Here is a 27,365-nt window from a genome sequence, read left to right as displayed (position 1 = left end):
AAAAAAATTACAGAAAGAAGCAGATTGTGCCTCCAATACTGGCGGAGTTGGGAGGACCCGGTCACCAGAATTAATGTTAGCAATATTCAGGGTTTTTGAACGTCAACCACTCAGGACTCAGGTACACGGGACAATGGAAAGGACAGCTGGATAACCCTGATCTTCAATGATGGCCTATCATCGTGACAAGCATAAAATAGCCTGTCCCCAAATATGACATACAAATGAATAGTAGTATCAATACAATTTAAAGTAACATTTTTAGAAACTAACTGATGAAGTTGCTGCAGGTGATCCGCATGTTCCTATGTTTGAACTTGAATGATACAATTAACCATACAATGCTGACAGAATTTAAGAGACTAATCCCCTGGAGGAATTCGTTACTACAGCTTTTTCATTTGTTTATAAATCAAGGTGAAAATACTTGGCCCACATTTAAGAACCAAATAACGAGTGTCGGTAATAGTACAAAAGAAACGACAGAACTTAGGACTTACCAGCTCAATAAGCGAGTACATATGGTTTTGTTGTCTGGAGGGCGACAGGATCATGCGAGGTATGCGTGACTTATTAGCCCAAAAATGGACTGCAAGCGAATCCGAAAGTGTGATCTAGTGTGTGTCCAGTGCATCTGGGTCAGGACACACAGGATCGAGATTACCCAGTAGAGGTAGACTCATGGATCTACATGGTTGTCCACCACATGCACCTGAGAATGCAAAGAACATATTAATCATACAACTACCAAAGTAATGAACACCATGGCCATGGGATTCCACGTACATGGACAGTAAGAAGAACAGAGCATGGGGCCTCATGCAGAACATGGTGCCTCATCCCCAGCACAGTTCACTTTTAACAGGTAGGTCATCGGAACAAAATTTTGCACCTGCTCGGGCAAAGACCACCTTCCGTATGGAGTGCTCATCCATCTACACACAGATGGACCTTTGTCATGGAGTGCTCATCCACCCACACACAGATGCACCATGAGTAACCACTTCGATGGGTGGGTCCAATGACCCATGTTAAGTCCCAGTACTCCACTCCTTCATCCAGGAGAGTGGTTACTAAATGCCACATCCATCTGTACTAAACACCACACCATTTAAGTGGAAAACAGGGTAATAGTAATAATAATAATAATAATTTAAGGCTAACTTTCGCATATGTAAAGTATTCAGCAGGCAATAATTCAGTAATTCATAAAAATGCAGGCTATTTAAATACAGATGAGAATTCAAACATTCTTCTCGTAGAAAGTATTAACTAAAGAAATTTGCACATTGACAGTTGTAGGTAAAATAAAACACCAGCACGGCTTATTCATATATATTTGTATCTATAGTCTTTAACATCATTGAGCTAACTCTCACATGAACAAAATACGTAACTTCACACTTTGGGTATTTACAGATTTGTCAGGGAAGGGTTTACATCCATCTACCTGTGCTGTAGCATTACTATACAGATGCTCAGGACTCGACTCGGCTCAGCACGGGACAAGGCAGTTTAAGCAGGCTAAGACACCTTTAGCTGAAACTGAAATCAAGGAAGCACAACTGCATATGAAATGAAGTCAAAGTAAATTATGAAGCCAAATTGCAAAGCAACTTAAATTTACTCCAATCTCTGCCAAGTTGATAAATCTTCAAAAATATCTATGAAATTAGATGAATAATGTATAAACAAAATTAACTGATACTACATCTATTGTGTGCCATAAAATATTTTCCTAAAAAATAAAATTGCCAAGTGACCTTCAGTGGAAATGTACTTCAAGTACAGTATGAATAAAAAATGTTAATTGGTATTATATTGATACAAATAAGTGTGTGTGTGTGTGTGTGTGTGTGTGTGTGTGTGTGTGTGTGTGTGTGTGAGAGAGAACTATAGTCTGGTAATTGTTTGTGGTGAAAGAGCTCCAACAGGTGTTGTGGGGAATGAACTCCAGAAGGTCTTGTGGTGAAAGAGCTCCAACAGGTGTTGTGGGGAAAGAGCTCCAACAGGTGTTGTGGTGAAAGAGCTCCAACAGGTGTTGTGGTGAAAGAGCTCCAACAGGTGTTGTGGGGAAAGAGCTCCAACAGGTGTTGTGGGGAAAGAGCTCCAACAGGTGTTGTGGGGAAAGAGCTCCAACAGGTGTTGTGGTGAAAGAGCTCCAACAGGTGTTGTGGTGAAAGAGCTCCAACAGGTGTTGTGGTGAAAGAGCTCCAACAGGTGTTGTGGTGAAAGAGCTCCAACAGGTGTTGTGGGGGAAGAGCTCCAACAGGTGTTGTGGGGAAAGAGCTCCAACAGGTGTTGTGGGGAAAGAGCTCCAACAGGTGTTGTGGGGAAAGAGCTCCAACAGGTGTTGTGGTGAAAGAGCTCAAACAGGTGTTGTGGTGAAAGAGCTCCAACAGGTGTTGTGGTGAAAGAGCTCCAACAGGTGTTGTGGGGAATGAGCTCCAGAAGGTCTTGTGGCGAAAGAGCTCAAGCAGGTGTTGTGGGGAATGAGCTCCAGCAGGTGTTGTGGGGAATGAGCTCCAGCAGGTGTTGTGGTGAAAGAGCTCCAACAGGTGTTGTATTGAAAGAGCTCAAACAGGTGTTGTAGTGAAAGAGCTCCAACAGGTGTTGTGGTGAAAGAGCTCCAACAGGTGTTGTGGTGAAAGAGCTCCAACAGGTGTTGTGGTGAAAGAGCTCCAACAGGTGTTGTGGTGAAAGAGCTCCAACAGGTGTTGTGGTGAAAGAGCTCCAACAGGTGTTGTGGTGAAAGAGCTCCAACAGGTGTTGTGGTGAAAGAGCTCCAGCAGGTGTTGTGGTGAAAGAGCTCCAGCAGGTGTTGTGGGGAATGAGCTCCAGCAGGTGTTGTGGGGAATGAGCTCCAGCAGGTCTTGTGGCGAAAGAGCTCAAGCAGGTGTTGTGGTGAAAGAGCTCCAACAGGTGTTGTGGTGAAAGAGCTCCAACAGGTGTTGTGGGGGAATGAACTCCAGAAGGTATTGTGGTGAAAGAGCTCCAGCAGGTGTTGTGGGGAATGAGCTCCAGCAGGTGTGTGTATTTTTTCGTTATGCACGTGCAAGCATGTGTACATGTGTATCTTATAATGGATAATATATAACAAAAGAGGATTATGGTTGATTATCTTAACTATTAAACAAGATTAAAAATATTTATATCTTGTATCTGATGTGATACAACTATCCCAAATTATCAATTTTCGAATATTACATTTAAATTCCATTAACGAATACTTAAGAACAATTTAAAAAAATATAAATATAGGGGTAGTTTTGATAAAAGCAAAATAAACATACCAAAGATTGGAGTTTGAAAAGTGACAAAATGAAAGTGTAAAGCAATAAGTGCTGAGGGTCTCTTGAAGGAGCAGTGGTTGGGAATACTGTCAAGAGAAATCTCTACTGACATGGTAAATGCTGGTCTTTGTATGACTTTGTCCTGGTTCCAACCACAAAGTAACCAAACACACTTCATTCTCCAGTGACCAACAGGTGTCATGTCAGTATGAATGCAGTAAGCCCATAGCTTTCACTAAGACTGTAATATGCTTGGTCCTTTCCAGGCAACCTAAGTGCCACTATGTGATTCTGTGTTGAGTATATGTTAGCAATAGGATGGAAATAACATAGAATGATCTTTGTTATAAACAAAATATTTCATTGTAGTTTCAAATATTGTTCACAGTGGATCACAGAATGGTCATTAAGTTCACGTTAAACATTTAAGAAACATATTACCTTAAATACAATACTTATTTTTCTTGTGGTATAATAGACCTCCATACGATGAATAACAGACCGTAATTTTCACCTTCAGATGCTATAATTCATAAATGACATCCCTTGCATACCGTGGCGATGGGTGGAAATTAGTGTTTTAGGTTTGAGAGTTGTAGACTCAGTATGAGCTGGTTTGGTTTACACACTCATCATTTATATTGGAAGAAAACATTATATGCTATCTGTAAGTGTAAGATAAATTATAATACACTCAATACATGATTTTTCTTAAGCATATTGTAATTTATTATTTAGCACATAACTATGTAACAAATATGTACCCCAAAGCTAAAATTTTGTAGTTAAAGTGATCTGGCAAGGATCTATTGCAACATTATTTATGAACAGTAGTAATTAATATAGCTAAAGATAGAACCATATAGCATAAATTTTAATGCATGTGCTAAATACTTAGCAGATATATCTGTGACAAGAGCAACGTGCACAGCACTAAGAGCACCGTTGTGGAGGACGTACTTACGTGGCAGTAGAGAACACCCAGTGAAAACTAAATGCAGTATTAATGAAGGATTGTTTGTGTAATGTAAACAAATGCTTTAAATTCAACTTGTCCTCTTACTAATTACATCTCTTTTTTGCTAGTATGCACACTAAAGCCAAAATAGTTGTACTAGAAAATGAAAGCGGCTCGCAAAAGTCCCGTTTTCTGTTTTGGGTCCTCTGGCTAAGTCCGTTAGGTTAGGAGAGGACACTTTAAATTAACGGTTTTCATGACGTTTTGAAACCTTAGGTAAATTTCCTGCTCTCCTAACCTACCAGAGGACCCAAAACTTGATGCTTTGGGTCCATTTCATTTGGAAAATTAATTTCCATTTTTTTAAATTTCAGTACAGTGATTTTTGGCCATAGTGCATACGAGCAAAAAGCAACGTAATTTGAAAGAGTACAGGTTGTTAAATTACCAGTAGCATTATTTGCAATCTTCACCAAAGAAATGACACCGAGAGGAAAGGAAGAGAGGTAACACTGACACAGACGATGAACCGCAACCATGTGTTGGCTGACATGGTTGGTTGTTGAAGTCCCATCATTAAACTAAACATCAAGTGCACAGACATGAGTATTCAATAGTTTATGTATCTTGCACAAACATTTTACCATGGCTGTTTCAATGCAATTCATTATTTGTATTTATATCACTGCCAATTAGTATTGTGATTAAAAAAAAAAAAAAAGAATCTCCTTTATTACTTAAAAATTAATTATTACTCATTTTAAACTCGAAGACAAACAAACTTGCATTTCCTAGATCATTTCACTGTCCAGTATATTTTCCCTTAATTAAAAGAAGATAAATTTAAATTACAAAGACGTTTCGGCAAATTTCCTTACAATTTATGTTGGTGTTCACCTAGCAGTAAATAGGTTCAATACCTGGGAGTACAACTGTTGTGGGTTGCATCCTTACTGCATAACAGTTGTAGGCCTAGGGAGATCTCGGTAAGCTAAACTGGTTTGCTGTCTTTGACAATGTGTGCCCAGTAATCAAGCTGTAACTGATATGTCTAACTTCAGGCATTATTGGTAGGTGCACAGCAAATTAATTCAGTTATATTGATTTTTCAATAAAGATTAGAATGTGTCCATCTAACAACTGCTGAAACATAAAAAAATAATGAGATTTCCCGTCACTTTTAATTTTCCTAAATCAAATGATATTTAGTCATAAAACAGATGCAGATTTTCTCTAAAATATTAACATGTGCCACAACATTCTCTACAAATACACTATACCAGATAAATAAAAAATATCGAGCATTCTATTTCAATACTTTTTTATGATCCAAGTTTTCAAACATACAATAGTTAAGTATGTGTATATTGGCTCACATTTCTAATTTATACAATATATAATTCAATTTAATTACAGTGGTTTATTAGAATAAATTATTTTCAACCTTCAGATTTTTAAAGACTGGCCAGCAATTAAATAGGTCTTCATTAATATATTGTATTTGTTTCCTGGTCTGGCCTCAGGTCCCTTGAGAAACCTGTCATTACATGCCTGTACTTAAACTGGACATCTCAGATTATATGAACATGATCCATTATCATACATGTCTAAATTCCTACAAAATTAGGGATGCAAGAAAAAGATATGCAACCAGACAGTCAAATTGCCTTGGAAAAGTAATTTTTCTCTTACGGAATATAGATTTATATAGTAAGGATATAAAATTATGAAAATCCTCCAAGTATTATCCAAGAGTATTATCTATTAATTAAATTGTATCAGTACAATAAATACACAAGTTGTGCATTAAGCCAGAATTTTCCATGCAGAATGCAGGCATCTTGGTTTATGTATGCACACATACTGGGTGCAACATGAATGCAAAAGCAGAGAGCAGGATACATTGTTAACACCCAAGAATTACAGGACTGTATGGGTTATCCCTGAGCCCAATGGCTGGAGTACAACAAATACAGCACCACTATGCTGTACTGTACTTTCACACAAAGCATGTGTGGCTTGCCCAAGCACAGTGGTGTTGTAGCAGCACCCCAACCCACACACACACTGCTGATACAGAAACTTAGCAGCACACAAAACTGCCATTGCATATACAGCATATTTATGCCATATAGAGCCCACCACCTTCATCCTGCTGGGATGTAAAGCAGACCTTAAGTCTATGAATAATAATCCTACAATTGTGTAACATTATTGCTCAATAATCATGCTTGTCTTCAACAGTTTTATATTGGGCTTAAATTTGTTTCAAGCTGATAAATTAAACAAATTATGCAGTACAATGGAATGAGTGGACATGGTGATTGAGTGTGATAAATGGGAAGAAAAATGTGAGCATGGCATACCTTGATGAGCTGTAAAAACATTGTCATCTCTAAAACACTGATATGTTCCAATGTAAGGCAAATTTCATAAAGTGAATCTTTCTCCCAAGTACAGACAGAACATGCAAACAAAAAAAATTATTGTAAGAAATCAATGTACATTACAAAGTTTTGTGTACATGTATGAGTATATGTGTATACAGTTTTTTTGTGTGTGTTTATGTACTTACATAACTGTATGAACCTGTTTCTGTGTGGTTTAAGCAAAAGCTCCAGGTAGCCACCTTCTCAAAACCATTGTATGTTGTGATAGACCCCCAGAATCATGGGTCTTATTTGATCTCTACATGACCTTATGTATGGAGTTGGCATGAATATCTTCCTTCCCAAGTGTGTTTCTATTCCTGCACTACTTCCACACTGAAAGCTTCCTCCCTGAGTGTGTTTCTATTCCTACACTACTTCCACACTGAAGGCTTCCTCCCCAAGTGTACTCTTCTCATGCATTACCCTCACACTGAAGTAGTGGATGTGTATTGTGCATATACAGGTATGTAAATACATAGGTACAGTATGTATATATATCTATGGATATGTTTATACAGTTAATGCATGCTGCCAGCTGTAAAAATGAAACGTCCCCCTAGGATGTTCATATACAATCAAGCTTCTAAAATCAGAAATGTTTGGGGACCAAGACAATTGCCTCAGAGAACTGTATAGAATGAAGAGTGATGAAGACTGGGTTTTTTGTAATTGAAACTGCTTGACTATTTTTAGAGCAATTAGTACTGATTATTAAGAGTTCTGGAAAGTTCAGAATTTTGTTACATAATACTTTTAAATCATGTCAGATTTTGAGGATATAGATTAGTGACTATTAGAGAAAAGTAGAGTAATGTTTAGACGCTCTACTCCAGTACATGTGGAGTACTGTAGTACAGTACTTGTACATACTTGTACATTTACTCATAAGAGGGAATTATTTCCCTCTTATGAGGGAAATAATGCACACATAACTTGGAGAACCTCAGGGTTCATCTTGTGTGTGATGATCTGCATTGATCCTGTGTAACATTTTGTGATTTGTTAGTACAGTATGTGATTTATTGTAAACAATTAAAAGAAATTATTGTATTGTACTCAAACATGACAAAAATATTTCTGTACATCACAGCTGTGTCAGAAGCTTCATATATTTTCAAATTAAAAATATTCTGAAGCAAATAAATGTTTTCTTTCAACTGAATTCATTCATTAATCTTCTTCATTCATTTCATATTCTTCGTTATTGTTTGTGTGTGTGTGTGTGTGTGTGTATTCAAGTACTTGTGAGTACATGTATACTAGTTGAGTATATGTATAAATGTATAATGTATACGTATGTGAATACATATGTGTGTGTGTGTGTGTGTGTGTGTGTGTGTGTGTGTGTGTGTGTGTGTGTGTGTGTGTGTGTGTGTGTGTATATATATATATATATATATAAAATGTCGTACCTAGTAGCCAGAATGCACTTCTCGGTCTACTTAGCAAGGCCCAATTTGCCTAATAGGCCGAGTGATTTTCTTTATTTTCAAAATATTGTTTCCAATTCGTTTATTTAAAATATTATTATTACATTATGTTAAGAACATAAATTAAAGACTTAGTTATATTAGTTTAGGTTAGGTTAAGATAGGTTAGGTTAGGTAGGGTTGGTTAGGTTCGGTCATATATCTATGTTAGTTTTAACTTAAATAAAAACTTAACTCATACATAATGAAATGGATAGCTTTATCATTCATTAGAAAAAATTAAAACACACACACATTCAGGAAAACTTGGCTTATTAGGCAAATTGGGCCTTGCATAATAGACCAAGTACTGCATTCTGGCTACTAGGTACCAGAATGCAGGTATTTGCATATATATATATTATTTATATATATTTGAAGTTAATCAAATTATTGCATCTAATGGACCCGATTATATAGATTGTGTCTTAGGTGCCCATGTGGCTTATAGACAAAAAATTTAATGAAAGTGAGAAGGGAAGTGTTACACAAAATATGTATAAATATTACTAATACTGATTATAAGTGTCGATTTATTTCTTCGAAATGGTTCAGAAATGGCAGAGCATGTCATTTCTTTAACAGTAGTGCAAAGGTATAGAAAGTTTGTAGTTCCCGACTTGGGTTAACTACAAAAAGATGACATCTTTATAGTTAGCTCATTGGGTTTTTAATATAATGCAAAAATGATTTAGAAATCCAATTTGTCTGAAATGATCTCTATGTAGTACTGAACTGAATATAAAGGTAATTTTTTGTTAAAAATGAGAAGAAAACAGTAGTTGTGGAAAAAGTTTGAGAGTTTTGTTTGCTACATTAACACGCTAATTAACCTTTGATACAATTCAATAGCAAACTTTTGAAAATAATTGTCAATGTATGACAAAAAAATCTGAATGTTTCCATTTACAATATTTGCAATATATATAAACTACTTTATTTTCTTTACATATTTTCCCTAGTTGATAACATTGTGGGTTAGTTAAATACTTTGATACTAATGGCCAAAATATATATAAATATTCAAGAAAATTGAGAGTTAATCATACTTTCCATAGAAAATGTATTTTCTATTTAACTTGTTTAAATTAAAACTGAGAGGCAAACTAATGTTCACTTTTGTGAACAAATTGAAAATGTATAATCTTTGCTTTTCACTCATTTATCATCCATTTAATACCCAAGCTGCATTTTAGGAACCAGTGAACAGTGAACATTGCTTCATAGTAAGCACATATAAGAGACATCCAAGCTGACATATATCTACCAAGCTGAGCAACTATTGAAGGCATTTTATATCCTAGATTATAGAGGAAAATAATTAGAGAATACTGTATCTCTAATGCTGTGATTAAATAAAAATGTCTTTCAATACACACGGGGATTAAGATATTAGTTTTCAAACAATATACCATATTGAAATACTGTATAAATGTTTAATTTCAAACTTCATATACTTATTGTATATGGTAAAATTGATTGAATTTCAAAGTTAAGCAACTCAGAAAGTATATAGTGTGCTAATGTTTGTGTATAGCTTATTAAAAATTCCCAAGTACAGTAACAATAATAGCATTTCAAAAGTAAATTATATGCCGCATGCTTTTTCATTATTTGTATACGTTTCAAAGTACAATCTTTTTTATTTAAAGGATATACCTGTATATATCTTAAGTTATTAAATGTTATGTAAATATGAATGACAAAGACATGTCACTAGTTTTACAGATGTGATGTACAGTACTTATTTTTGTCAGAGTAAATTTCAAATGTACTTATATTTTGATAGAAATTATTTAATTTAAACTTTTATATAGATATGAAAATTAGGTGATATGCAACACTAAAAATGACTTAGAATCTGACTTAAATTGACAAACAAATTTGTCCATGAAGTTCAAATGCTGTACTTTGTGAGAATATTGCATTACGTACTAAAGTGCTACAGCAATGTCTTGCATTAAAAGTGGAAATTCAATATACACGGAAACAAATCGAGCCTAAAAATATACAGTTAATTTGGGTAACTTACATGATTTAAATAAACACAGCACTGCTGATAAGTGTATGAATACGTCAGCCTCAAGGAATAAAATTTTCTTCCTGAAATATCTGACCTAGTAAAAATATATCACAAAAGTACAAAAATAACCAAACTGCATGAAACCGATCAAATTCCTCCTCTTAAAAGGGTGGAGAAATTTGCCCATAATATAATGAATTTAGTATCTTTACTACGAAATATGCATCCATTCACTTCTGTCACATCCCTTTGGTCGCTTCAGCATTGGTCTGACATCGTCCACTGATGCAGGATGACATTAAAGCAACCATAAAGGCCTGGTCTAAGGAAAAGTTCAGTCAGGGATCTCCACAACCTCTGCTTCCTATTGGCAATTCAAATTTTCACAAATTAAGATTCAAAGTAGCAATCATTGCACTTTAGCAGGGTACTGTGTTGACTAACTCACATGACAAAACAGAGATTGATCTATTTGCAGGAAGCAATTAATACAAATATGATCTTTAATAATGGAGATCACAGGAAACTCTCCACACCACTACCCTTTCTACACACACACACATATACACACACATTATTTGGCCAAGTTTGGGGTTCAAAGACTCACACACTGAATTATCTGCTAATTAGACTTTTGAGGGAACTATATCAATCAATGTTGCTGAAGAAAAGAGAAAATTAATTTAAAAGCACATAAAATACATTTTTTTTCCATTAGTTCTTTTCATCATTTGAAAGTCCCTTATATGAATTAGAACTACAAAACATGTAACAATACCTCATTATTCTTGTCATCAAGCTACAATATTAATCGGAGGGATGAACGTTAAAAGAAGTATTAAAACTTAAAAACTAATTATTTAAATTCCCAGAATATTTACTGCTGGTTCAGCTACCTAACATATAGACTGCTTTGCATTGTGAATACAGTAATAATAGTTGAAGTATTATTTTCTTCAACATCTTTTCAATAAAACCGAAAGAAATTCAAATAAACGATATTTGCTTAATTTTTTTAGAGCCTTCAATATTTGTAGGTAATGAGATTTCCCATGCATCCATTACTTACAACTTGGCCATAAATTTCAACACTGAACAAAATTACGACAATTCTGGTTAATCCATTAGTGTTTGTAAAAGGCATTGCCACAACCGTGACAAAATTCGATGCCAATTTTGAATATAAAATAACATATGGATCATACTTACGATAAAGAAAATTAAATCACTTGTCTTGCAATATCTTCAGAGTAAAAAAAATACAATAAAAATTATGCACTATATACTATAAATATTTCTTACAATTCAACACAAAATGGTTGGACAACCTGGAGGACGTGGCCAGCCTCTGTCACAATAACTTCCTGCATTAATTGCTTCGCACACCGACAACCACAGGCAACAATATCTGTCCTTCAACTAAACACTTACCAACAGTACCAAAACACTCGTATCAATACACACTAGTCATTTCAACCATAGTGGTGTACACAAAGCAAAGAAACAGTGTTAGCGTATAAAATGAAGCACACCTCTAGCTGCCACCATGACTGTTACCCTCTATAAACTTTTCTGTTAAGATATGATGGTTGAATGGCTGGATACGACATGCTGCGTCATCAGAAGATGTCGATAGTCTCGTCGAAGTTACGATCCCAGTAGCCACCAGAATACAACCAGTCTTCCTGGCGAGTGAAAGGGTTGGTCCCTTGCTCAAACCATCTGTAAAGAAACGTTTTGATAACATTTTAGCATGCATGAGACATGTCACCATATAGCTCCCAGCCGTCCTCGCATGCAATAATCCAAGCTCGTTAGTTCAGCCGCCAAACCCCCTGTTTATAAATGAAAAGCGAGTTACACACGACTCACAACTGATGACGTCCGAACACTTCCGGAACAAGTGCTTCACTGACGACTTGTGTTCGAACCACAACGCTGTAAATACCTCACCCACGTACTACAAATATAAATAATCGTCAACAGAACCAAAACACCTAACCTAACTAATGCTTAAACATGTACAATATGGTAATATAAAATAATATCAATTTATGCCTGAGAAAATTCCTGTTTTGAATGAACAACATGTTAAAATTTATGAATGCGTCTTAGGGGTCGAACGCTGAATGGAATGGACTTGGTCTGAGGACGGGTTGTCGAACCACTATTCTATAAATGTGGTTCTGATATAACCAGAACCCACGTACTTCAAATACAAATAATCGCCAACATAACCTAAACACCTAACCTATGCCTAACTATACATAGAATTTTTATGTAAAATAATATTAATTTATATACAGTATATGAGAACAAGTTTTCAAGGACCAAGCTTGTCACAAGACAAGGACCAAGCTTGTCACAAGACAAGGACCAAGCTTGTCACAAGACAAGGACCAAGCTTGTCACAAGACAAGGACCAAGCTTGTCACAAGACAAGGACCAAGCTTGTCACAAGACAAGGACCAAGCTTGTCACAAGACAAGGACCAAGCTTGTCACAAGACAAGGACCAAGCTTGTCACAAGACAAGGACCAAGCTTGTCACAAGACGAGGACCAAGCTTGTCACAAGACAAGGACCAAGCTTGTCACAAGACGAGGACCAAGCTTGTCACAAGACGAGGACCAAGCTTGTCACAAGACGAGGACCAAGCTTGTCACAAGACGAGGACCAAGCTTGTCACAAGACGAGGACCAAGCTTGTCACAAGACAAGGACCAAGCTTGTCACAAGACGAGGACCAAGCTTGTCACAAGACAAGGACCAAGCTTGTCACAAGACAAGGACCAAGCTTGTCACAAGACAAGGACCAAGCTTGTCACAAGACAAGGACCAAGCTTGTCACAAGACAAGGACCAAGCTTGTCACAAGACAAGGACCAAGCTTGTCACAAGACAAGGACCAAGCTTGTCACAAGACAAGGACCAAGCTTGTCACAAGACGAGGACCAAGCTTGTCACAAGACGAGGACCAAGCTTGTCACAAGACGAGGACCAAGCTTGTCACAAGACGAGGACCAAGCTTGTCACAAGACAAGGACCAAGCTTGTCACAAGACAAGGACCAAGCTTGTCACAAGACAAGGACCAAGCTTGTCACAAGACAAGGACCAAGCTTGTCACAAGACGAGGACCAAGCTTGTCACAAGACGAGGACCAAGCTTGTCACAAGACAAGGACCAAGCTTGTCACAAGACAAGGACCAAGCTTGTCACAAGACAAGGACCAAGCTTGTCACAAGACAAGGACCAAGCTTGTCACAAGACAAGGACCAAGCTTGTCACAAGACAAGGACCAAGCTTGTCACAAGACAAGGACCAAGCTTGTCACAAGACAAGGACCAAGCTTGTCACAAGACAAGGACCAAGCTTGTCACAAGACAAGGACCAAGCTTGTCACAAGACAAGGACCAAGCTTGTCACAAGACAAGGACCAAGCTTGTCACAAGACAAGGACCAAGCTTGTCACAAGACAAGGACCAAGCTTGTCACAAGACAAGGACCAAGCTTGTCACAAGACAAGGACCAAGCTTGTCACAAGACAAGGACCAAGCTTGTCACAAGACAAGGACCAAGCTTGTCACAAGACAAGGACCAAGCTTGTCACAAGACAAGGACCAAGCTTGTCACAAGACAAGGACCAAGCTTGTCACAAGACAAGGACCAAGCTTGTCACAAGACAAGGACCAAGCTTGTCACAAGACAAGGACCAAGCTTGTCACAAGACAAGCCCGGCCCGAGGCCAGGCTTGTCTTGTGAGGGCTTGGTCCACCAGGTTGATGCTTGGAGCGGCCCGCAGGCCCATATACCCACCACAGACCGGTTGGTCCGGCACTCCTTGGAGAAAACTATCTCGTTTTTTCTTGAAGATGTCCACGGTTGTTCCGGCAATATTTCTTATGCTCGCTGGGAGGATGTTGAACAACCGCGGACCTCTGATGTTTATACAGTGTTCTCTGATTGTGCTTATATGGCACTCCTGCTCTTCACTGGTTCTATTCTTCATTTTCTTCTATATCGTTCACTCCAGTACGTTGTTATTTTACTGTGTAGATTTGGGACCTGTCCCTCCAGTATTTTCCATGTGTATATTATTTGATATCTCTCTCTTCTCTTCTTTTTTAGTGAGTACATTTGGAGAGCTTTGAGACGGTCCCAATAATTTAGGCGCTTTATCTCGTCTATGCGTGCCGTATATATTCTCTGTATTCCCTCTATTTCAGCAATCTCTCCTGCTCTGTTGGGGGACGTGAGTACTGAGCTGTATTCAGTACCCTCAAGACGGGACAACACAAGTGACTTGAATAGTACAACCATTGTGATGGGATCCCTGGATTTGAAAGTTCTTGTAATCCATCCTATCATTTTTCAGGCTGACGCAATATTTGCTTGGTTATGCTCCCTAAACGTTAGGTCGTCAGACATCATTATTCCCAAATCCTTGACATGCTGTTTTCCTACTATGGGAAAGTAGGAAACTTTGTTTGTGTTCCTCTTACGATCATTGAGGCTAGTGAGCCTAGCATCAAGCGTATGCGGCCTCCAACTTTGGACAGACAGAATGACACTCTCGTATAGATTTGGAAGCCGTAATGTTAAGAATGGAGATTTACAAAATGTTTTCAAATAATTGTCACGGCACAGATATTTTTTTCGAAAATTGGAAATTGGAGAAGTTATCACCATTATAATTAATGACTAAATCATCAGTGAGAAGGGGAAAAATTATAATAAGTAGGAAAGAAGTGATGTCAATAATTAAAGCACCAGGGTAACAAATTGTAATTAATATATAAATGATTAGACGGAACAGTTTAATAAAATAAGACAAATGGCTTATGAGGCCGAACTCATCAATTTTGGTTAAAATATTGCCCAAGAAGCTCCATTTATTTTTAAAGAGGGTGGAGGTGGGCAAGTTGCCTCGTGCAGCGCGGGTATGTGGACGTGAGAGGCTGGACCCCGGGTGCTGATGGTGCTGTGGCTACGACTTAGAATAAGTTTGGTAATTATAACCAAAATTAATACATCGAGCACACTAGTCATTATAGCCTCTATCAGCGCGAAGTGATTTGCTGCTGCTATGGCAAAACAGTTCTTACTTCTAGCACATTACCACACTACAGCCAGTACCATTAGCTTCCCCATAAATTTCAGAAGGTATGGTAATGAACCTAGGGACCTTCCAAGCTAATATAACATGACCAAACATCACCAACTATACCAACCAAACAAACTCCCACGATGCATTCACAAACAAGGCCGGGTTTAACAGGCACCATCATTCTAATATGGGTCGCCACCCATATAAAAACCGTAGTGTTGAACAGAAATTCCTGCCTATAATATAAATATTGACAGAGGGTACTATACATGTGGAAGAGAGAGACTACCAGGCGTCGCAAGACAATGTGTCGCGGCAACAGACTGGTGTACGGAGAGGCCTAAGCAGCTCGAGTCACAAGTAACAAAGACGTCCAGTGTCTCGTCAGGAATGCCATAGATGAAGAAAGTATATCCTATCCTAACTGATAGTGGAGGAACCATTACAGGGGGAGGAAAACAACGGTGGAAGGACTGGGAAGAGTTCAGATCTAGTTAGGACAAGTTGGTGCTGGAACTTTGTCTACTACAAGTCTGGGAGCAAGACACACGGTGGAGACCTGTAGACTAGGAGGGTGAAGAGATTTTAGCTGATTTACCTGAGGGCCACTAACCCTAGTTCCCTCGACGAGGACAGGAAGCCGGCGGCTTGTCGAAGGTCCCCCTCATTTGCCTTGACCTTTTCCAGGTATATTTTAAAGCTCAACACAGTTGCGGGTAGGCGGTTCCATGGATTAATAACTCTGTGGGTGAAAAAAGCATTTCCTGTTCTCAGTCCTACATTGTGGTTTGTTTAGCTTGAAACCGTTGCTCCTTGTTTGTGTTACATCTGACCTTCTGAACAAAATGTCCGTATCAACATCCTCTAAGTTGTTCAGTATTTTAAAAGTTTCAATGAAATCCCTACCATAGCTGGTTTGCAGTTGTTAGCTCACCGAGATGCATAGACTTGAATTGTGAACGCGTGTGAGAGTACTGGGAACCACAGCCAGCTGGGAACACTGGAGGTTGAACTAGGAGACGAGGGATTGTGCTCAACGAAGACAAGGTGACGTGTGGCAGTATTCCCAGATAGTGTACAGAAGTAAGACTTAATGTTGTGGCCAGAATGACGGCGCTGTGGAGCCCGGAAAGTCTGGCAACACTGAACAAGGAATTCAGAGACAAGAGGAGCTTCTTGTTGTACCCAGTATGTTGAATGTTATGTTGTGAGTTGTTTTATATTAATACCTGACAATAACTGTAGTGCACACGTTTGTATGTGCATGTCTGTGTGCACGTGAATTACACGACACTATTTAGGAAATTCTAATTCTCGATAAATTGTTTATCCTTATCTTTGTTATCTCAAAGTATATTCATCGACGGAAGAGATTATCACAATCACACAAGCATCCAGCGTCACTTGCCTTGCTTGTCGCTTTGTAAATAATTACACACATACTAACATCCTCCAAACTATTGCTAAATTTAATTCACGTTTCTTAGCGGTCATCACACTCCATTTAAGAAGTGTTAAGAAGCTTAGTTAAGAAGCTTAGTTAAGAAGCTTAGTTAAGAAGCTTAGGCAGTTTCCTATAGTTTACTTACCTGGCTTTCCATTCTTCCTTGCCCTTCTTCCTGGACTTCCTCGCGTCCCTCTGCTTCTCCTCCAGACGGTTCTTCTCATTGGCCGCACCATCAATGTCACCATTCTCCAGCAGCCGGATGTCCGGACGTAATCTGTAAAGGTGCACTCTCAGTAGAGTCCTGCTTATATGGGGCACGACTCTCCGTACAGTCCGGGAGGGTTAGTCCTGCCTATAGGGAGACGAACTTTGTACACAGTCCGGGTCTACACAGTCCGGGTCTACACAGTCCGGGTCTACACAATCCGGGTCTACACAATCCGGGTCTACACAGTCCGGGTCTACACAGTCCGGGTCTACACAGTCCGGGTCTACACAGTCCGGGTCTACACAGTCCGGGTCTACACAGTCCGGGTCTACACAGCCCGGGTCTACACAGCCCGGGTCTACACAGCCCGGGTCTACACAGCCCGGGTCTACACAGCCCGGGTCTACACAGCCCGGGTCTACACAGCCCGGGTCTACACAGCCCGGGTCTACACAGCCAAATGTAGAAATCATACACACTTTTACTGTTCCAAATGGGTGTGCTTGAAGGCTTGAGGTAATTTACAGGTTGTGATAATTTACATTTACAGTAATTTACAGTTAAAATACACATACCATGTGTATGTGTGTTGCAGTGTACTTACATACAGCCTTATGTGCTATTTAGTCATGGCAGCATATTATTTGCATGAAAGTTTGCAGAAAGAACATATGATACACTCAATATATTATATAAATATAGTTCAGTTGATTAGATACAACAGCAAGGTCCAATTACGGGGACACTGAGTGGGACACAGTAGAGCGGTGGACACAGTAGAGGGTGGACATAGTAGAGGGGGGGACACAGTAGGGTGGGTGGGCGGAAACAGTAGAAGGGGGTGGGACACGGTAGAAAGGGAGGTGGACACAGTAGAGGGGGGCACAGTAGAGGGGGGGCACAGTAGAGGGGGGGCACAGTAGAGGGGGGGGACACAGAGGGGGGGGGGACACAGAGGGGGGGGGGCGGACACAGTAGAGGGGGGGGACACAGTAGAGTACACAGTACTGGTGGGCAACAACTCACCTACAGTCGGTGGGTCCCAGGACCCGCCTGAGCTCCTCGCCCAGTTGGTTGAGAGACATGGCGAAGAGCGTGAAGTGGTAGAACTGGAAGACAAGACCAACCTCAGTGCCACCACACACTGGGCACTCACATTCAGTGCCACCACACACTGGGCACTCACACACACTCAGTGCCACCACACACTGGGCACTCACACAGTGCCACCAAACACTGGGCACTCACACACACTCAGTGCCACCACACACTGGGCACTCACACACACTCAGTGCCACCACACACTGGGCACTCACACAGTGCCACCAAACACTGGGCACACACACACTCAGTGCCACCACACACTGGGCACTCACACTGGGCACTCACACACACTGGGCACTCACACACACTCAGTGCCACCACACACTGGGCACTCACACTCAGTGCCACCACACACTGGGCACTCACACTCAGTGCCACCACACACTGGGCACTCACATTCAGTGCCACCACACACTGGGCACTCACACAGTGCCACCACACACTGGGCACTCACACAGTGCCACCAAACACTGGGCACTCACTCACACATCTCCGGCACTCAGGGCCAACATAGAGGAAATATTCGAGGAAGGTAAACAGTGCCAGGGAGAAGCGTAGAGATGAGAGAATCATGGAATGATAAATGATTTCAAACTCAATGTGTACAAACACTCCCTGCAAATAAAGGGCCCCAGTCTTTAGAACTGGGTCCCTGACGAATTAAATAATTGTCGAGCCCTATTGAAAAGTAAAATAAAAAAGTACCTAATTACATCCTCGTATTTTCTTACCTTGTGGTTCAAACTCTCACTGTATCTTGTACTTTCCCAATACTACTACTTAAGACATGTATCTCTACCAGGGTAATCATCTCTCCTCAATTTATATTGTAGTTATTTGTTGATATAAAACCTTGCAACAATGTATCTTAAGCTAACATACCTGATATGCTAGATTAAGGACCTGCCACAAACGCTAGGCGTCTTAGTGGCTTAGAATGTATAAATACCAATCTTATGTAATCACACCAACCCATTGTAACTTTTTGTGAATAAATTATTATTATTATGAAGAGAGGGATCGGGTGAAGATGGAGGACGGGGGGGGGGGGGGGGGGGGACAAGTTTTGAGGGGAGATAAGGCGCGGGAAACTGAACCGTTGGAGGCGGTTGTGCACGTCTGTCATGGCAGGACTTGATTATGTCGACAGAGGTAAAGGAGGGAGGTAAGAGGGATGGAGGTGATAGAGGGATGGGAGGGAGGTGATAGAGGGATGGGAGGGAGGTGATGAAGGGATGGAGACAAACAAGGCATCACACACACACATCAAGCACGACAACATTTGACAGATAACAAGTATTGACAGACAATATGAACATGTTGATTAACACAGGAAATTTTACAACCATTACCAACATGTTAAAATTGAGGTAATAATAATAATAATAACATCACCCCTGGTGTAAGAGGCACAAACGTGTTAGCAATATTAACACGAGCCTCCTCCCCCCCCTCCATAATACCGAACTCCGATAAGTGATTATCGACCCTCTGGCCGCCAGTCTTGACGGCACGTGATGAATGGCACCCTAATGCCGCCCCCTCCTGCGGCCCTACACCCCCCCCCCCCTCCTGCGGCCCTGCCGCCCCCCTCCTGCGGCCCTGCCATCCCCTCCTGCGGCCCTGCCATCCCCTCCTGCGGCCCTGCCATCCCCTCCTGCGGCCCTGCCATCCCCTCCAGCGGCCCTGCCATCCCCTCCTGCGGCCCTGCCATCCCCTCCTGCGGCCCTGCCATCCCCTCCTGCGGCCCTGCCATCCCCTCCTGCGGCAGTGTGTGTGTAAGGGGGGGGGGGTCAACGTGTCCAGCAGGTGTGGTGGGGTCAGTGTGTCCAACAAATGTTGGGGGGTCAGCATGTCCAACAGGTGTGGAGGGGTCAGCGTGTCCAACAGGTGTGTGGGGGGGGGGAGTCAGCATGTCCAACAGGTGTGGGTTAGCATATTCAACAGGTGTGGGGGCGGGTCAGCATGTCCAACACCTTTCTACTTGGAAATTTTGCTATTATTATCTACTAACCCTTGTGTCACCTCCCTCAACCCCTGGTGGTGGTGGTGGCGGCCAGGACAACCCTCAGGTCACCTCCCTCAACCCCCCTGGTGGTGGTGGTGGTGGCGGCCAGGACAACCCTCAGGTCACCTCCCTCAACCCCCCTGGTGGTGGTGGTGGTGGCGGCCAGGACAACCCTCAGGTCACCTCCCTCAACCCCCCTGGTGGTGGTGGTGGTGGCGGCCAGGACAACCCTCAGGTCACCTCCCTCAACCCCCCTGGTGGTGGTGGTGGTGGCGGCCAGGACAACCCTCAGGTCACCTCCCTCAACCCCCCTGGTGGTGGTGGTGGTGGCGGCCAGGACAACCCTCAGGTCACCTCCCTCAACCCCCCTGGTGGTGGTGGTGGTGGCCAGGACAACCCTCAGGTTAGCTCCCTCAACCCCCCTGGTAATGGTGGTGGCGGCGGCCAGGACAACCCTCAGGTTAGCTCCCTCAACCCCTGGTGGTGGTGGTGGCGGCCAGGACAACCCTCAGGTTAGCTCCCTCAACCCCTGGTGGTGGTGGTGGTGGCGGCCAGGACAACCCTCAGGTTAGCTCCCTCAACCCCCCTGGTGGTGGTGGTGGCGGCCAGGACAACCCTCAGGTCAGCTCCCTCAACCCCTGGTGGTGGTGGTGGTGGCGGCCAGGACAACCCTCAGGTTAGCTCCATCAACCCCTGGTGGTGGTGGTGGTGGCGGCCAGGACAACCCTCAGGTTAGCTCCCTCAACCCCCCTGGTGGTGGTGGTGGTGGTGGTGGCGGCGGCCAGGACAACCCTCAGGTTAGCTCCCTCAACCCCTGGTGGTGGTGGTGGCCAGGACAACCCTCAGGTTAGCTCCCTCAACCCCCCTGGTGGTGGTGGTGGCGGCCAGGACAACCCTCAGGTCAGCTCCCTCAACCCCTGGTGGTGGTGGTGGCGGCCAGGACAACCCTCAGGTTAGCTCCCTCAACCCCTGGTGGTGGTGGTGGTGGCCAGGACAACCCTCAGGTTAGCTCCCTCAACCCCTGGTGGTGGTGGTGGTGGCCAGGACAACCCTCAGGTTAGCTCCCTCAACCCCTGGTGGTGGTGGTGGCGGCCAGGACAACCCTCAGGTCAGCTCCCTCAACCCCTGGTGGTGGTGGTGGTGGTGGCAGCCAGGACAACCCTCAGGTTAGCTCCCTCAACCCCTGGTGGTGGTGGTGGCGGCCAGGACAACCCTCCGGTTAGCTCCCTCAACCCCTGGTGGTGGTGGTGGCGGCCAGGACAACCCTCAGGTCAGCTCCCTCAACCCCTGGTGGTGGTGGTGGCGGCCAGGACAACCCTCAGGTTAGCTCCCTCAACCCCTGGTGGTGGTGGTGGTGGCCAGGACAACCCTCAGGTTAGCTCCCTCAACCCCTGGTGGTGGTGGTGGTGGCCAGGACAACCCTCAGGTTAGCTCCCTCAACCCCTGGTGGTGGTGGTGGTGGCCAGGACAACCCTCAGGTTAGCTCCCTCAACCCCTGGTGGTGGTGGTGGTGGTGGTGGCGGCCAGGACAACCCTCAGGTCAGCTCCCTCAACCCCTGGTGGTGGTGGTGGTGGCCAGGACAACCCTCAGGTTAGCTCCCTCAACCCCCCTGGTGGTGGTGGTGGTGGCGGCCAGGACAACCCTCAGGTCAGCTCCCTCAACCCCTGGTGGTAGTGGTGGTGGTGGTGGTGGTGGCGGCCAGGACAACCCTCAGGTCAGCTCCCTCAACCCCTGGTGGTGGTGGTGGTGGCGGCCAGGACAACCCTCAGGTCAGCTCCCTCAACCCCTGGTGGTGGTGGTGGTGGCCAGGACAACCCTCAGGTTAGCTCCCTCAACCCCTGGTGGTGGTGGTGGCGGCCAGGACAACCCTCAGGTTAGCTCCCTCAACCCCTGGTGGTGGTGGTGGCGGCCAGGACAACCCTCAGGTTAGCTCCCTCAACCCCCCTGGTGGTGGTGGTGGTGGCGGCCAGGACAACCCTCAGGTTAGCTCCCTCAACCCCTGGTGGTGGTGGTGGTGGCGGCCAGGACAACCCTCAGGTTAGCTCCCTCAACCCCTGGTGGTGGTGGTGGTGGTGGTGGCGGCCAGGACAACCCTCAGGTTAGCTCCCTCAACCCCTGGTGGTGGTGGTGGTGGTGGTGGCGGGCAGGACAACCCTCAGGTCAGCTCCCTCAACCCCTGGTGGTGGTGGTGGTGGCGGCCAGGACAACCCTCAGGTTAGCTCCCTCAACCCCTGGTGGTGGTGGTGGCGGCCAGGACAACCCTCAGGTTAGCTCCCTCAACCCCTGGTGGTGGTGGTGGCGGCCAGGACAACCCTCAGGTCAGCTCCCTCAACCCCTGGTGGTGGTGGTGGCGGCCAGGACAACCCTCAGGTTAGCTCCCTCAACCCCCCTGGTGGTGGTGGTGGCGGCCAGGACAACCCTCAGGTTAGCTCCCTCAACCCCCCTGGTGGTGGTGGCGGCCAGGACAACCCTCAGGTTAGCTCCCTCAACCCCTGGTGGTGGTGGTGGCGGCCAGGACAACCCTCAGGTCAGCTCCCTCAACCCCTGGTGGTGGTGGTGGTGGCCAGGACAACCCTCAGGTTAGCTCCCTCAACCCCCCTGGTGGTGGTGGTGGCGGCCAGGCAACCCTCAGGTTAGCTCCCTCAACCCCCCTGGTGGTGGTGGTGGTGGCGGCCAGGACAACCCTCAGGTTAGCTCCCTCAACCCCTGGTGGTGGTGGTGGTGGCGGCCAGGACAACCCTCAGGTTAGCTCCCTCAACCCCCCTGGTGGTGGTGGTGGTGGCGGCCAGGACAACCCTCAGGTTAGCTCCCTCAACCCCTGGTGGTGGTGGTGGTGGTGGTGGTGGTGGTGGCGGCCAGGACAACCCTCAGGTTAGCTCCCTCAACCCCTGGTGGTGGTGGTGGTGGTGGTGGTGGTGGTGGCGGGCAGGACAACCCTCAGGTCAGCTCCCTCAACCCCTGGTGGTGGTGGTGGTGGCGGCCAGGACAACCCTCAGGTTACCTCCCTCAACCCCTGGTGGTGGTGGTGGCGGCCAGGACAACCCTCAGGTTAGCTCCCTCAACCCCTGGTGGTGGTGGTGGCGGCCAGGACAACCCTCAGGTCAGCTCCCTCAACCCCTGGTGGTGGTGGTGGTGGCCAGGACAACCCTCAGGTCAGCTCCCTCAACCCCTGGTGGTGGTGGTGGCGGCCAGGACAACCCTCAGGTTAGCTCCCTCAAACCCTGGTGGTGGTGGTGGCGGCGGCCAGGACAACCCTCAGGTTAGCTCCCTCAACCCCCCTGGTGGTGGTGGCGGCCAGGACAACCCTCAGGTCAGCTCCCTCAAACCCTGGTGGTGGTGGTGGCGGCCAGGACAACCCTCAGGTTAGCTCCCTCAACCCCCCTGGTGGTGGAGGTGGTGGCCAGGACAACCCTCAGGTCAGCTCCCTCAACCCCTGGTGGTGGTGGTGGCCAGGACAACCCTCAGGTCAGCTCCCTCAACCCCCCTGGTGGTGGTGGTGGTGGCGGCCAGGACAACCCTCAGGTCAGCTCCCTCAACCCCCCTGGTGGTGGTGGTGGCGGCGGCCAGGACAACCCTCAGGTCAGCTCCCTCAACCCCTGGTGGTGGTGGTGGCGGCCAGGACAACCCTCAGGTCAGCTCCCTCAACCCCCCTGGTGGTGGTGGTGGCGGCCAGGACAACCCTCAGGTTAGCTCCCTCAACCCCCCTGGTGGTGGTGGTGGCGGCCAGGACAACCCTCAGGTCAGCTCCCTCAACCCCCCTGGTGGTGGTGGTGGTGGCGGCCAGGACAACCCTCAGGTCAGCTCCCTCAACCCCCCTGGTGGTGGTGGTGGCGGCCAGGACAACCCTCAGGTTAGCTCCCTCAACCCCCCTGGTGGTGGTGGTGGCGGCCGCCAGGACAACCCTCAGGTTAGCTCCCTCAACCCCTGGTGGTGGTGGTGGCGGCCAGGACAACCCTCAGGTCAGCTCCCTCAACCCCTGGTGGTGGTGGTGGTGGTGGTGGTGGCGGCCAGGACAACCCTCAGGTTAGCTCCCTCAACCCCCCTGGTGGTGGTGGTGGTGGCGGCCAGGACAACCCTCAGGTCAGCTCCCTCAACCCCTGGTGGTGGTGGTGGCGGCCAGGACAACCCTCAGGTTAGCTCCCTCAAACCCTGGTGGTGGTGGTGGCGGCGGCCAGGACAACCCTCAGGTTAGCTCCCTCAACCCCCCTGGTAGTGGTGGTGGTGGCGGCCAGGACAACCCTCAGGTCAGCTCCCTCAAACCCTGGTGGTGGTGGTGGCGGCGGCCAGGACAACCCTCAGGTTAGCTCCCTCAACCCCCCTGGTGGTGGTGGTGGTGGTGGCGGCCAGGACAACCCTCAGGTCAGCTCCCTCAACCCCCCTGGTGGTGGTGGTGGCGGCCAGGACAACCCTCAGGTCAGCTCCCTCAAACCCTGGTGGTGGTGGTGGCGGCGGCCAGGACAACCTTCAGGTTAGCTCCCTCAACCCCCCTGGTAGTGGTGGTGGTGGCGGCCAGGACAACCCTCAGGTCAGCTCCCTCAAACCCTGGTGGTGGTGGTGGTGGCGGCCAGGACAACCCTCAGGTCAGCTCCCTCAAACCCTGGTGGTGGTGGTGGTGGCGGCCAGGACAACCCTCAGGTTAGCTCCCTCAACCCCTGGTGGTGGTGGTGGTGGCGGCCAGGACAACCCTCAGGTTAGCTCCCTCAACCCCCCTGGTGGTGGTGGTGGCGGCCAGGACAACCCTCAGGTTAGCTCCCTCAACCCCTGGGTGGTGGTGGTGGCGGCCAGGACAACCCTCAGGTTAGCTCCCTCAACCCCCCTGGTGGTGGTGGTGGCGGCCAGGACAACCCTCAGGTCAGCTCCCTCAAACCCTGGTGGTGGTGGTGGCGGCCAGGACAACCCTCAGGTTAGCTCCCTCAACCCCTGGTGGTGGTGGTGGTGGTGGTGGCGGCCAGGACAACCCTCAGGTTAGCTCCCTCAACCCCCCTGGTGGTGGTGGTGGCGGCCAGGACAACCCTCAGGTCAGCTCCCTCAACCCCCCTGGTAGTGGTGGTGGTGGCCAGGACAACCCTCAGGTTAGCTCCCTCAACCCCTGGTGGTGGTGGTGGTGGTGGCGGCCAGGACAACCCTCAGGTTAGCTCCCTCAACCCCTGGTGGTGGTGGTGGTGGTGGTGGCGGGCAGGACAACCCTCAGGTCAGCTCCCTCAACCCCTGGTGGTGGTGGTGGTGGCGGCCAGGACAACCCTCAGGTTAGCTCCCTCAACCCCTGGTGGTGGTGGTGGCGGCCAGGACAACCCTCAGGTTAGCTCCCTCAACCCCTGGTGGTGGTGGTGGCGGCCAGGACAACCCTCAGGTCAGCTCCCTCAACCCCTGGTGGTGGTGGTGGCGGCCAGGACAACCCTCAGGTTAGCTCCCTCAACCCCCCTGGTGGTGGTGGTGGCGGCCAGGACAACCCTCAGGTTAGCTCCCTCAACCCCCCTGGTGGTGGTGGTGGTGGCGGCCAGGACAACCCTCAGGTTAGCTCCCTCAACCCCTGGTGGTGGTGGTGGCGGCCAGGACAACCCTCAGGTCAGCTCCCTCAACCCCTGGTGGTGGTGGTGGTGGCCAGGACAACCCTCAGGTTAGCTCCCTCAACCCCCCTGGTGGTGGTGGTGGCGGCCAGGACAACCCTCAGGTTAGCTCCCTCAACCCCCCTGGTGGTGGTGGTGGTGGCGGCCAGGACAACCCTCAGGTTAGCTCCCTCAACCCCTGGTGGTGGTGGTGGTGGCGGCCAGGACAACCCTCAGGTTAGCTCCCTCAACCCCCCTGGTGGTGGTGGTGGTGGCGGCCAGGACAACCCTCAGGTTAGCTCCCTCAACCCCTGGTGGTGGTGGCGGCCAGGACAACCCTCAGGTTAGCTCCCTCAACCCCTGGTGGTGGTGGTGGTGGTGGTGGCGGCCAGGACAACCCTCAGGTTAGCTCCCTCAACCCCTGGTGGTGGTGGTGGTGGTGGTGGTGGTGGCGGGCAGGACAACCCTCAGGTCAGCTCCCTCAACCCCTGGTGGTGGTGGTGGTGGCGGCCAGGACAACCCTCAGGTTAGCTCCCTCAACCCCTGGTGGTGGTGGTGGCGGCCAGGACAACCCTCAGGTTAGCTCCCTCAACCCCTGGTGGTGGTGGTGGCGGCCAGGACAACCCTCAGGTCAGCTCCCTCAACCCCTGGTGGTGGTGGTGGTGGTGGCCAGGACAACCCTCAGGTCAGCTCCCTCAACCCCTGGTGGTGGTGGTGGCGGCCAGGACAACCCTCAGGTTAGCTCCCTCAAACCCTGGTGGTGGTGGTGGCGGCGGCCAGGACAACCCTCAGGTTAGCTCCCTCAACCCCCCTGGTGGTGGTGGCGGCCAGGACAACCCTCAGGTCAGCTCCCTCAAACCCTGGTGGTGGTGGTGGCGGCCAGGACAACCCTCAGGTTAGCTCCCTCAACCCCCCTGGTGGTGGAGGTGGTGGCCAGGACAACCCTCAGGTCAGCTCCCTCAACCCCTGGTGGTGGTGGTGGCCAGGACAACCCTCAGGTCAGCTCCCTCAACCCCCCTGGTGGTGGTGGTGGTGGCGGCCAGGACAACCCTCAGGTCAGCTCCCTCAACCCCCCTGGTGGTGGTGGTGGTGGCGGCGGCCAGGACAACCCTCAGGTCAGCTCCCTCAACCCCTGGTGGTGGTGGTGGCGGCCAGGACAACCCTCAGGTCAGCTCCCTCAACCCCCCTGGTGGTGGTGGTGGCGGCCAGGACAACCCTCAGGTTAGCTCCCTCAACCCCCCTGGTGGTGGTGGTGGCGGCCAGGACAACCCTCAGGTCAGCTCCCTCAACCCCCCTGGTGGTGGTGGTGGTGGCGGCCAGGACAACCCTCAGGTCAGCTCCCTCAACCCCCCTGGTGGTGGTGGTGGCGGCCAGGACAACCCTCAGGTTAGCTCCCTCAACCCCCCTGGTGGTGGTGGTGGCGGCGGCCAGGACAACCCTCAGGTTAGCTCCCTCAACCCCTGGTGGTGGTGGTGGCGGCCAGGACAACCCTCAGGTCAGCTCCCTCAACCCCTGGTGGTGGTGGTGGTGGTGGTGGCGGCCAGGACAACCCTCAGGTTAGCTCCCTCAACCCCCCTGGTGGTGGTGGTGGTGGCGGCCAGGACAACCCTCAGGTCAGCTCCCTCAACCCCTGGTGGTGGTGGTGGCGGCCAGGACAACCCTCAGGTTAGCTCCCTCAAACCCTGGTGGTGGTGGTGGCGGCGGCCAGGACAACCCTCAGGTTAGCTCCCTCAACCCCCCTGGTAGTGGTGGTGGTGGCGGCCAGGACAAC

At 47.2% G+C, this 27,365-nt stretch overlaps 1 protein-coding gene across 3 annotated transcripts in view; it reads right to left on the bottom strand.

Annotated features, from left to right (window-relative positions):
• Positions 1-1,320: 1,320 nt before the first annotated feature.
• LOC123774824 (oxysterol-binding protein-related protein 1) overlaps positions 1,321-27,365 on the bottom strand; it is a 229,664-nt gene continuing 203,619 nt past the window's right edge. For all 3 annotated transcript variants that reach the window (XM_045769486.2, XM_069310883.1, XM_069310884.1), the window contains 3 exons: positions 17,962-18,044; positions 16,870-17,001; positions 1,321-11,897 (listed from right to left, as the gene is read on the bottom strand). In XM_045769486.2, the coding sequence (XP_045625442.1) occupies positions 11,795-11,897; positions 16,870-17,001; positions 17,962-18,044 (318 nt within the window). In that variant the 3' untranslated portion in view covers positions 1,321-11,794. The remainder of the gene's footprint in view (positions 11,898-16,869; positions 17,002-17,961; positions 18,045-27,365) is intronic.

This window comes from Procambarus clarkii, chromosome 68, assembly GCF_040958095.1.
Source record: "Procambarus clarkii isolate CNS0578487 chromosome 68, FALCON_Pclarkii_2.0, whole genome shotgun sequence".
NCBI classification, from domain to species: Eukaryota; Metazoa; Arthropoda; class Malacostraca; order Decapoda; family Cambaridae; genus Procambarus; species Procambarus clarkii.
This window is presented reverse-complemented; position numbering and strand designations above follow the sequence as displayed.